Source organism: Phycodurus eques, chromosome 13, assembly GCF_024500275.1.
Source record: "Phycodurus eques isolate BA_2022a chromosome 13, UOR_Pequ_1.1, whole genome shotgun sequence".
In the NCBI taxonomy this organism is placed as follows: domain Eukaryota; kingdom Metazoa; phylum Chordata; class Actinopteri; order Syngnathiformes; family Syngnathidae; genus Phycodurus; species Phycodurus eques.
The window spans coordinates 3904507-3917446 of NC_084537.1; the positions used below are offsets into that span (position 1 = coordinate 3904507).

Here is a 12940-nt window from a genome sequence, read left to right on the forward strand (position 1 = left end):
CACGACTCACTTGCACAAGGGGAGACTTGCTAACCATCAAGGACCTGCTAACCATCAAGGAGGCTACTCCGGACTTTCTGTCACCAACTTTCGCAAATCCGCTCAGTTTTTTCCCCAAGTTACTCACCGGAGCGGCGTCTGTGGTTTTCGGCGCATGGAGACGGAAACGGCGCCACAGAGGGAAGCGTGGCGGCATTCAGGTGAAACTCCGCAAGAGAGGATACAGATTGGCGTTCCCGTCGATCCACCTCGCAAATGTACGCTCCCTACCCAACAAAATGGACGAGCTTCATCTTCTGTTAAAGACCAGTAAAGACTTCGGCCGTACCGCCACCATGTGCTTTGCGACGCTGTACCCGATGGGGCCGTCATGCTTCCCGGCTTCCATACTCATCAAGCGGACCACGACATGGAATCATCGGGGAAAACAAAGGGCGGCGGGATATGCTTCTATATCAACGAAAAATGGTGTACGGACGTCACAGAGCTCAGCACACACTGCAGCCCGCATTTGGAGTCGCTGTTTTTGAACTGTAAGCCAATCTACTCGCCGCGTGAGTTCGCATCATTCATCCTGGATGGAGTCTACATTCTGGCTGGAGCCCTGTATAATCGAGCTAGAAACCAGCTGACTAAAGAAATTAACATTGCAAAGAGGAACTATGCAACAAAGTTGGAAAAACAGTTTAGCGCTAACGACTCTAAATCAGTCTGGCATGCATTCCAATCGCTGACTAATTACAAGCGACGATCCCCCCAAGCTGAGAACAATAGCACACTAGCCAACGACTTGAATACCTTCTACTGCAGATTTGAAAAGGACAGTTTCACACCCCACACCCACCGGGCCACACCCCGACCACAATCACACCTCTGACTTCTGCGTTAACCATCCATGAACAGGATGTGAGACGCATCTTCAAACAACAAAAGATTAACAAAGCGGCAGGCCCAGACCATGTGTCCCCGTCCTGCCTCAAAGTCTGCGCGGACCAGCTCACGCCAGTCTTCACTCAGATCTTCATAGATCTCTGGAACTGTGTGAAGTACCACCAAATGCTCCACCATCATTCCAGTCCCCAAGAAACCTGCAATCTCGGGTCTAAATGACTACAGGCCTGTCGCTTTGACATCTGTGGTCATGAAGTCCTTTGAACGTCTCGTGCTGGACCACCTCAAGAGTGTTACAGGTCCCCTGCTGGACCCCCTGCAGTTTGCCTACCAAGCGAACAGGTCTGCAGATGATGCAGTCAACATGGAACTGCACTTCATCCTAGAACACCTCGACAGTGCAGGGACCTACGCGAGGATCCTGTTCGTGGACTTCAGCTCAGCGTTCAACACCATCATCCCTGAACTCCTTTCATCCAAGCTTCTCCAGCTCAGCATCTCACCTGCCATCTGCCAGTGGATTTACAGCTTTCTGACGGGCAGGACACAGCAAGTGAGGCTGGGGGAGGCCACCTCATCCACACGCAGCATCAGCACTGGGACGCCCCAAGCTTGTGTCCTCTCGCCGCTGCTCTTCTCTCTCTACACGAACGACTGCACCTCAGCGCACCCGACTGTCAAACTCCTGACGTTTGCAGATGACACCGCTGTCATCGGCCTCATCAAGGACGGTGACGAGTCTGCATATCGACAGGAAGCGGAGCGGCTGGAGCTGTGGTGCTGCCGACACAACCTGGAGCTGAACACGCTCAAGACTGTAGAGATGATCGTGGACTTCAGGAGGCATCCTTCGCCACAGCTGCCCCTCACGTTGTCCAGCTGCCCTGTGTCAACCGTCGAAACCTTCAAGTTCCTGGGAATTACAGTCTCTCAGGACCTGAAGTGGGCGACCAACATCAACTCCGTCCTCAAAAAGGCCCAGCAGAGGATGTACTTCCTGCGGCTTCTGAGAAAGCACGGCCTGCCACCGGAGCTGCTGAGACAGTTCTACACAGCGGTCATCGAATCAGTCCTGTATTCTTCCATCCCAGTCTGGTTTGGTGCTGCTAGAAAAAAGGACAAACTCCGACTGCAACGGACAATCAAAACTGCTGAAAGGATTGTTGGTACCCCCCCTACCCACCATTGTGGACTTGCACGCTGCCAGAACTAAGACAAGAGCGTGCAAACTCCTCTCGGACCCTCCGCACCCCGGTCACCGGCTCTTCCAGCTCCTTCCCTCAGGTAGGTGCTACCGATCAATGCAAACTAGAACTACCAGACATTCCAACAGCTTCTTCCCTCTTGCGATCAACTTCTTAAACACCTAACCTACAATTTCATTACAACACGCTGGCAATTATTTGACTTGATTTTGTTGTCACATTTCTGTGGGGCCACTGTAGTTGTCTCGCCATGTTGCACTATTTGCATATACTGGCCACTCATGCCAGAGTAGCATCTGCTCCATTTGCACACTGATTGAGGAGTATCTGCAACATTTGCACAACCAACATTGTCCCAGACTTTCGCACTACTCGTCACTTTAAACCGCATACACTCCTTGAAGTCTTGGCGCCCTTTGCACAATGGTCATTGCACCGGACTATTGCAATATCAGTCATTCGAACTGCTCTAAGTGTGAGAGGACAATTGTCAAAAAAATAAATAAATGTACCAGCATTACCAGATAACTAGCAACCCTTTACTGCTCAGTGACTGTTTTTTTTTTTTTTTTTGTCAATGTCTTTCTGTCTCCAAAGTGTTCTGTAAATTGACTGTCTGTTGTCCTACTTGAGCGGCTCCAACTACCGGAGACAAATTCCTTGTGTTTTTGGACATACTTGGCAAATAAAGATGATTCTGATTCTAAAGATGAGTCATTTGAATCAAGCGAATCAAAGTTTGTGGGTTTGAGTCCTACCACTCACCTTTTAACTGAACAATGATTTGAGCATGATGGCTGTCCCACCGAGATGTTCCATGGTAGAACTTTAGATTTGGTAAGTTAGAGTAACATTCCAAAAATGGCCCAAAAGGCTCTGTGGCACAATGGACACCGCATTGGACTTCTAAGCTTGTCAAGCTGAGGCAATTCAAAGGTTCTGGGTTAGAGTCCCCCCAGAGTCAGCTTTTAACTGAATAGTTATTTGAGCATGATGCCTACCCCCCACTCTGGTGCTACCATTCCTTGGTAAGGTTTTTGGCTCCGGTATACTTTTAGGTTTAATAAGTTAGGGTAAAATTCCTAGGATAACCTCTAAAGGCTCTGTGGTGTAATGGACAGCGCATTGGACTCCTAAACTTGTCATGATGAAGCAATTCAAAGGTTGTGGGTTCAAGTCCCACCAGAGTCAGCCTTTAACTGAATAGTTATTTGAGCAATACCTTGCTCCCACTCAGGGGGTACCATTCCTTGTAACATTCCCAAAATAACCACTGACACCTCTGTGGCGCAATCGACCGCGTGCAGGCCTTCTAAACTTGTCAAGATGAGGCAATTGAAAGGTTGTGGGTTTGAGTCACACCAGAGTCAGCTTTTAACTGAATAGTTATTTCCGCATGATACCTTTGTCCGAGACATTCTATGGTCGAAGTTTAGATGTGGTAAATTGGGGTAACATTTCCAAAAAAGATAGCTGGACAGTGTGTTGGACTTTTAAATTGGTCAAGATGACACAATTCAAAGGTTGTGGGTTAGAGTACCACCAGAGTCACCTTTTAACTGAACAGTTATTTGATCATGATGCCTTTGTCCCACCGAGACGTTCCATGGTAGAACTTTAGATGTGGTTATTTAGGGTAACATTACCAAAATGATAACTAAAGGCTCCCTGGAACAATGGACAGCATATGGGACTTCTAAGATGGTCAAGATGAGGCTATTAAAAGGTTGTGGCTTCCATTCCCACCAGTCACCTTTTAACTGAATAGTTATTTGAGCAGGATGCCTTGCTATTCCTTGGTTTTTAGGTTTGGAAAGTTGGGGTAACATTCCCAAAGAAACAACCCAAGGCTCAGGGGTGCAATGGACAGCGCATTGGACATCCAAGCTTGTCAAAATGAGGCAATTTGAAGGTTGTGGGTTTAAATCTCACCAGTCACCTTGTAACTGAGTAGTTATTGGAGCAATTCCTTGGTCCCACTGAAAGCTGACCATTCCTTTTAAGATTTTAGATTTGGTAAGTTGGGGTAAGAATCTCAAAATGACATCTTGTCTCTGTGGTGTCATGGACAGCACATTGGACTTCTAAGTTTGTCAAGATGAGGCAATCGAATGTTGTGGGTTAGAGTCCCACCTCAGTCACCTTTTAACTGAATAGTTATTTGAGCATGATGCCTTGCTCCCACTCAGGGCTACCATTGGTAAGCATTTAGGTTTGGTAAGTTGGGGTAACATTCCCAAAAAATTCCTAAAATGACCACAAAAGGCTTTGTGGCGCAATGGACAAGCTTTTAGGTTCCCGTTCACAGGGATGATGCCTTGCTCCCACTCAGGGGCTACCATTCCTTGGTAAGCTTTTAGGCTTGTTCTTGGTAACCTTTTATGTTTGGTAAGTTTGGGTAACATTCCCAATGCAAACACTAAAGGCTCTGTGGTGCAATGGACAGAACATTGGACTTCTAAGCTTGTGGAGATGAGGCAATTCAAAGGTTTTGGGTACAAGTCCCACCAGAATCAACCTTGAACTGAATAGTTATTTAAGCATGACACCTTGGTCCCACTGTTACCGGTCCATTGTAAGGTTTTAGATTTGGTAAGTTGGTGTAACATTCTCAAAACAACAAGTGGTCTTTGTGGTACAATGCACAGCACATTGGACTTCTAAGTGTGTCAAGATGAGGCAATTCAAAGGTTGCGGGTTCAAGTCCCACCAGTCACCTTTTAACTGAATAGTTATTTGAGCATGATGCATTTGTGACACTGAGACGTTCCATGGTAGAACTTTAGATGTGGTAAGTTGGGGTAACATTACCAAAATGACAACTAAAGTCTCTGTGGCACAATGGACAGCATATTAGACATCTAAGCTTGTCAAGATGAAGCAATTCAAAGGCTGTGGGTTCCAGTCCCACCGCAGTCACCTTGTCACTGAGTAGTTATTTGAGCAATTCCTTGGTCCCACAGAAAAAGATGACCATTCCATTTTAAGCTTTTAGATTTGGTAAGTTGGGGAAAGACTCTCAAAATGACAACTCGTCTCTCTGGTGCAATGGACAGCACATTGGACTTCTAAGCTTGTTGAGATGAAGCAATTCAAAGGTTTTGGGTTCAAGTCCCACCACAGTCACCTTGTAACTGAGTAGTTATTTGAGCAATTCCTTGGTCCCACAGAAAAAGATGACCATTCCATTTTAAGCTTTTAGATTTGGTAAGTTGGGGTAAGACTCTCAAAATGACAGCTAGTCTCTCTGGTGCAATGGACAGCACATTGGATTTCTAAGTTTGTCAGGATGAGGCAATCGACGTTTGTAAGTTAGAGTCCCACCACAGTCACCTTTTAACTGAATAGTTATTTGAGCATGATGCCTTGCTCCCACTCAGGGCTACCATTGGTAAGCATTTAGGCTTGGTAAGTTGGGGTAACATTCCCAAAACAACAGCTCAAGACTATGTGGTGCAATGGACATCACATTGGACTGCTAAGCTTGTTGAGATGAAGCAATTCAAAGGTTTTGGGTTCATGTCCCACCAGAATCAACATTGAACTGAATAGTTATTTGAGCATGACACCTTGGTCCCACTGTGACCGTTCCATTGTAAGGTTTTAGATTGGGTAAGTTGGGGAAACGTTCTCAAAAGAACAACTGGTCTCTGTGGTACAATGCACAGCACATTGGACTTCTAAGCTTGTTAAGATGAGGCAATCGAAGGTTGTGGATTAAAGTGCCACCAGTCTGCAATTTACTGAATAGTGATTTGAGCAGGATGCCTTTGTCCCACGGAGACTTTCCATGGTAGAACTTTTACGTTTGGTAAGGTAGGGTAACATTCCCAAAAAGATAAATAAAGGCTCTGTGGTTCAATGGACAGCACATTGGACTTCTGGGTTTGTCAAGATGAGGCAATCAACATTTTTTGGGTTGAGTCACACCAGTTAACGTTTAACTGAATAGTGATTTGAACAGGATGCGTCCAGGAACTTTTCGGTTTGTTAAGTTAGGGTAACATTCCCAAAGCAACCAACAAATGTCTTTGTGGCACAATGGACAGTGTGTTGGACTTCTAAGACTCTCAAGATGAGGCAGTTCAAAGGCTGTAGGTTCAAGTCCCACAAGAGTCCACATTTAACTGAGTAGTGATTTGAGCAGGTTACCTTTGTCCCACCAAAAGACTGCCCTTCCATGGGAGCACTTTTAGGTTTGGTAACATTCCCAAAAAGTCAATTGAAGCCTCTGTATTACAGTGGACAGCACATTGGACTTCTCAGTTTGTCAAGATGAGGCAATGAACAGTTGTGGGTTTGACTCCTACCAGAGTTTTCACCCAATGGTTATTTGAGCAGCGGCACTGTGGCCGACGAGTTAGCATACTCACACACACTCACAGTTTACATCCCGGCCTCACCTGTGTGCAGTTTGCATGTTCTCCCTGTACCTGCGTGGGTTTTCTCTGGGTACTCCAATTTCCTCCCAGATCCCAAAAACATGCATTGTAGGTTGATTGAAGACTCAAAATTGCCCATAGGTGTGAATGCGAGTGCGAGTGGTTGTTTGTTTATATGTGCCCTGCGATTGGCTGGCAACCAGTTCAGGGTGTATCCCACCTCTTTCCCGAAGATAGCTGGGATAGGCTCCAGCACGCCTGCAATCCTGGTAAGGATAAGCGGTACAGAAAATGGATGGATGGATGGGTTATTTTAGCATGATGCCTTGGTCCCAGCGAAAGATTACCATGAAGTCCTTTGAACGTTTCGTGCTGGACCACCTCGAGAACGTCACAGGTCCCCTGCTGGACTCCCTGCAGTTTGCCTACTGAGCGAACAGGTCTGCGGATGATGCAGTCAACATGGCACAGCACTTCATCCTAGAACACCTCAACAGCCCAGGGACCAACGTGAGGATCCTGTTCCTGGACTTCACCTCAGCGTTCAACACCATCATCCCTGAACTCCTCTCCTCCAAGCTTCTCCAAATTGCCTGCCATCTGCCAGTGGAATTACATCTTTTTGACGGGCAGGACACAGCAGGTGAGGCTGGGGGAGGCCACCTCATCCACACGTAGCTTCAGCACCGGGGCTCCCCAAGGTTGTGTCCTATATCCGCTGCTCTTCTCTCTCTACACGAACGACTGCACCTCAAACTGTTAAACTCCTGAAGTTTGCAGATGACAGTCATCAGCCTCATCAAAGACGGTGACGAGTCTGCGTATCAACAGGAAGGGGAGCGGTTGGAGCTGTGGTGCGGCTGACACAACCTGGAGCTGAACACGCTCAAAACTGTAGAGATGATGGTGGACTTCAGGAGGAATCCTTCGCCACAGCTGCCCCTCACGCTGTCCAGGTGCCTTCTGTCAACCGTCAGGACCTTCAAGTTCCTGGGAATTACAGTCTCTCAGGACCTGAAGTGGACGATCAACATCAACTCCGTCCTCAAAAAGGCCCAGCAGAGGATCTACTTCCTGCGGCTTCTGAGGAAGCACGGCCTGCCACAGGAGCTGCTGAGGCAGTTCTACACAGCGGTCATCGAATCAGTCCTGTGTTCTTCCATCACAGTCTGGTTTGTTGCTGCTACAAAAAAGGACAAACTCCGACTGCAACAGACAATCAAAACTGCTGAAAAGATTGTTGGTACCCCCCTACCTACCCTTGAGGACTTGCACGCTGCCAGAACTCAGAGCGTGCAAAATCCTCTCGGACCCTCTACCTCCCGGTCACCAGCTCTTTCAGCTCCTTCCCTTAGGTAGGCGCTACTGATCAATGCAAACTAAAACGAGCAGACATTCCAACAGCTTCTGCCCTCTTGCCATCAACTTCTTAAACAGCTAACCTTCAATTCTATTGCAACATGCTGCCAATTTTTTTGTCTTGAGTTTGTTGTCACATTTCTGTCGGCCTAATTATATATTACTCGTGCACTCACTGTAGTAGTCTCGCTACGCTGCACCATTTGCATATCTGTTGTTGACCTATACTGGCCACTCATGCCAGAGTAGCATCTGCCCCACTTCCACAATGACTGAGGAGTATCTGCAACATTTGCACATTGTCCCACATTATTGCGCTACTAGTCACTTTAAACTGCATACACTCCTTGAAGTCTCGGCGCCCTTTTCACATTGGTCATTGCACCGGACTATTGCTATATTAGTCATTCAAACTTCTCTAAGTGCTAGATGACTCTGTATCTTTTTGCACAATTGTCAAAAAAAATAAAATAAATTGTACCGGCATTACCAGATAACTAGCAACCCTTCATTGGTCAGTGACTGTTTATCTCAATGTCTTCATGTCTCAAAAGTGTTCTCTGTCAATTGACTGTCTGTTGTCGTACTAGAGTGGCTCCAACTATCCATCCATCCATCCATCCATCCATTTTCTGAGCCGCTTCTCCTCACTAGGGTCGCGGGCGTGCTGGAGCCTATCCCAGCTATCATCGAGCAGGAGGCGGGGTACACCCTGAACTGGTTGCCAGCCAATCGCAGGGCACATACAAACAAACAACCATTCGCACTCACATTCACACTTCCGGGCAATTTTGAGTCTCCAATTAATGCATGTTTTTGGGATGTGGGAGGAAACCGGAGTGCCCGGAGAAAACCCACGCAGCCACAGGGTGAACATGCAAACTCCACACAGGTGGGGCCGGGGATTGAACCCCGGTCCTCAGAACTGTGAGGCTGACACTCTAACCAGTCGGCTACCGTGCCAACTCCACCTCTGACTACCGGAGACAAATTCCTTGTGTGTTTTTTGGACATACTTTGCAAATAAAGATTACTGATTCCATGGTAAATGTTTAATTTTGGTAAATTTGGGTAACAAATTTGGGTAACACAGCTAAAGGCTCTCTGTTGCAATGGACGGCACATTGGACTTCTAAGTTTGTTGAAATGAAGCAATTTAAAGGCTGTTGGTTCAAGTTCCACCAGTATGAACCTTTAACTGAATAGTTATTTTAGCATGCCTTGGTCCCGACTGGTAGAACTTTTAGGTTTGGTAAGTTAGGGTAGCATTCCCAAAAAGATATAAAACCTCTGTGGTGAAATGGACAACACATTGGGCTTTTCAGTTTGTCAAGATGATCCAGTTGAAGGTTGTGGGTTCAAGTTCCACCTTTGTCAACTTTTAACGGAATAGTTATTTGAGCATGATCTCTTTGTCCCAGAACGTTTCGTTAGTTAGGGTAACATTCTCAGGGAAACAGGTAAATGCTCTGTGGCAAAATGGACGGAGCACTGGAGTTCTGAGTTTGTCAGGATGAGGCAATTCAAAGACCTTTTGACTTAATAGTTATTTAAGCATGATACCTTTGTCTCATCGAAAGATTACAGTAAAGGCAGATTAAGTTTGGTAAATTAGGGTAACATTGCCAACAAGACAACAAAAGGTTTTGTGATGCAATGGACAGTGCACAGGACTTCTAAGTTTGTCAAAATGAGGTAATTCAAAGGTGGTGGGTTCAAGTCTCACCAGAGTCAACTTTCAACTGAATAGTTATTTGATCATGATACCTTCGTCCCACCAAAACCAAACTGATGCACAGTTGCTAGCTGGTTTTCCAGCCTCTCTGCATTTTTCTTGGCGGTTTTGTCATCTGGTTCCAGGCCTCCTTGGTGGCTCAGGTGGTTGAAAAAGAGTGTAATGAACTTCTGGAATAGTGAAGGAATTCAAAGGTTGTCCCACCAGAGTCACTCTGTTTATGCACCATCTTTTGAAATAAGACAGAACATTTAACAAAGTGTGCGTGAAAGGTAATCTACCCAAAGCAACAAGTGCTTGAGCACGATGTTTGCGTGTGAGGTACTACAATGTATGCTCACATTCTCCATACGATTGTTCTTGCCACAGGGTACACTATTTTTCAAATGCTTTTTTCTCTGTGTGTAAGTCACACTCACCTAGCAGGGGAACTAGCTCAAGTGGTAGAGGGCTTGCTTTGCATGCAAGAGGTAGTGGGATTGATGCCAATGTGGTTCTGCTAGCACTGATACTTCCAGGCTGAGTTTTCCTAACTTATTTTTCACTGTATGTAAAGTACCATCGCCAACGTAGGGAGTTAGCTTAGTTGGTGGAATGCTCACTTTGCATGTGAGAGGTTGTGGCATCAATACCCACAGTCTCCAAATGGTTGTTCTTGCAAAGAGCATTGTTACCTTTTTCCAGCATGTGAGTTGTCCAACTTTTTTTCTGTGCGTAAAGTATACTGCACTCACCTTCCCCATGCGATTGTCCTTGCCTGACAGAGAGCAGTGATAACTTTTTTTCACAGTGCGTAATGTAACCTTCTCACGGAGAGAAATTATCTCATGGTAGAACGTGCAGCTCGCATACAAGATGCCCACATTCTCCATTAGTTCTTGCCAGTCCTTTTCTGTTTACTGCTCCATCGGTAAGGTAATGTCTGCTTCAGAAAGCGGGATTAACTCAAGAGTACAGCACTGGCTTCATATGTGAGAAGCAGTGGGGTCCATTCCCACATTCTCCTGGAGGTTGCTCTTGCCAGTGCTGACTTAATTTTCTAACAAATATTTCCTGTGTTTAGGTACCTTTTACAGAGGGGTGTTAGCTCAAGTGGTGGAGCCCTCGCTCAGCATGTGACAGGTAGTGTCATCAATGGCCACATTCTCTATGCTGATGTTCTTGCCTAATGAGTGACAGTTTCCACTGGTTGGCTGACTTTCACCGTGAGTAATTTAACCTTTTCAAAGAGCAGAATTAGCTCATGGATGGGCACTCACTTAGCATGCAAGAGGTAGTGGGGTCGATACCTGCATTGTTCATTTGGTTGTTCTTGCCTGGCACACATCACTGATACCTTTCCAGGCTGCTATTTTTGTAACTTTTTTTACGTGTATAAGGTTCCCTATTCAAAGAGGGAAATTAGCTCGTGGTAGAGCTTGCTTTGCATGTGATAGGTAGTGGAATAGATGCCCACATTCTCCATATGGTTGTTATTGCCTGGCAGCTAATTTTTCTTCTATTTGTTTTCCTCCAAGTGTAAAAAGATTTTTTTTTCCAAAAGGGCAGCTAGCTCAAGTGGTAGAGTGCTTGCTTTATTTGTGAGCAGTGGTGGGATCAAAGTTGTAGAGCGCGTAGGGGTGCCCACAATTTCCATGTGGTTGTTCTTGTTTCACAAAGATGACATTCAGATGGAAAACTTTCAGTAAAAAAGATCATGTTGACTGAAAGGAGAATTAACTCAGGTGGTAATCGTGCATGCCTGTGTGCGTGCGTTACCTCGGACAGCTTCTGGCACATGTTGTCCTCCCAGCCGTCTTCAGGAGGCATTTCTGGAAAAAACACCCAGTCTGCTCCGCATGCCAGAGCACTGACCAACGCCAAGTACCTACACACACACCACATGATTGTTTTATATTTGACAGTATACTGTATGTCCTATATAGGCGGGACAGTGGATGACTGATGAGCACATCCATCTCACAGTTCTGAAGTTGCAGGTTCAAATCGGGCCTCGCCTGTGTGGAGTTTGCATGTTCTCCCCTTGCCTGCGTGGGTTTTGTCCAGGTACTATGGTTTCCTCCCACATCCCAAAAACATGCACGGTAGATTAATTGAAGACTCTAAATTGCTCGTAGGTGTAAATGTGAGTGCGAACGGTTGTTTGTTCATATGTGCCCTGCGATTGGCTGGCGACCAGTTCACAGTGTACCCCGCCTCCAGCTCGCAGTTAGCTGGGATAGGCTCCAGCATACCCACGACCATAGTAAGCATACGTAGTGTAGAAAATGGATGGATGTTACTTGATAGTGGTGCTATTAAGAGGTGGATTAAGTCAGGCAAGTCTCCACTGAAGGCACCTAATTCACAGCCCGAGACTAGGTTAGGATAGGTCAAGTTATAGTGTGTGTGGAACACGTACCCACAGTGGCGACCCATCACCTCCAGCACAAACGTCCTCTGGTGGCTAAATTGAAGTCAAAAGTCAAACACGAAGTCAATCAAACGACACAAAAACGAGCACAAAAGCGTCTCAATGTGCTTGCGAGTGCACCTCTGAGCGGTGGTCATGATGGCGTCCACCACCTCGATGATGCGGTGCAGGGCTGAGTCGGTCCCGATGGTCATGTCGGTGCCACAGAAGTCGTTGTCAATGGAGCCCACCATGCCCACGATGTGCAGAGCAGAGTTGTTGCGCGCCGCCTCCTCACTGATCGCGCCTGACGCAGCAACAACATCGCAACTTCATTTCACAGGCCCGCATTCTCCATGTGGTTGTTCTTGTCGCTCAGGAACATATTTTCCCACTCGCTTTATTTAACCTTTACCACCTTTTAACTGTGTGAAAGACAACAGTTTATTTAAAGTGGGATGGAGGCCCACATTCTCGGTATGGTTGTTCCTGTCCTTCACACAAATGACAATGAGGTCATCCACTTTTTCACTGCAAAGCCATATGCCATATGAAAACTTTTCCCCACTTTCCCTGTCACTTTCAGCACACTTCTTTCTCGTCTTTTTGTTTTTTGCATTTGAGTCGCCTTTCCTATTAACTTTTCTAGTGCTCGGTTAGCATGCGACAGGTAATGGTGGCGGTCCTGTCACTTTTTTAAACTTTTCTACATGTGTTGGAGGTCTAGTGGAATGCAGCCCTATGGGGGGCACAAGTCAGTGAAAACTGTAGGCCGGTCCCAAGCGCGGATAAATGCAGAGGGTTGCGTCAGGAAAGGCATCCGGCTGAAAACTTTGCCAAACAAATATGAGCGTTCATGCAAAGGATTCCATACCGGATCGGTCGTGGCCCGGGTTAACAACGTCCGCCACCGGCGCCGTCAACCTGCAGGGCGCCGTTGGAAATTCAGCTAATGTGGGTCGAGGTCAAAGGACGA

At 46.4% G+C, this 12940-nt stretch overlaps 1 protein-coding gene and 1 non-coding gene across 4 annotated transcripts in view; one reads left to right on the forward strand and one right to left on the reverse strand.

Moving 5' to 3' along the window:
• The window catches only part of pfkpb (phosphofructokinase, platelet b), a 96318-nt gene that overhangs the window by 73580 nt on the left and 9798 nt on the right, over positions 1-12940 (reverse strand). For all 3 annotated transcript variants that reach the window (XM_061693266.1, XM_061693263.1, XM_061693264.1), the window contains exons 5-7: positions 12106-12271; positions 11974-12018; positions 11331-11439 (exon numbers count right to left, since the gene is read on the reverse strand). In XM_061693266.1, coding sequence (XP_061549250.1) covers positions 11331-11439; positions 11974-12018; positions 12106-12271 — 320 coding nt within the window. The remainder of the gene's footprint in view (positions 1-11330; positions 11440-11973; positions 12019-12105; positions 12272-12940) is intronic.
• On the forward strand, positions 3196-3287 carry trnar-ccu (transfer RNA arginine (anticodon CCU)). The gene is given in 2 exon segments: positions 3196-3232; positions 3252-3287. It is a non-coding gene; the product is annotated as a tRNA-Arg (tRNA).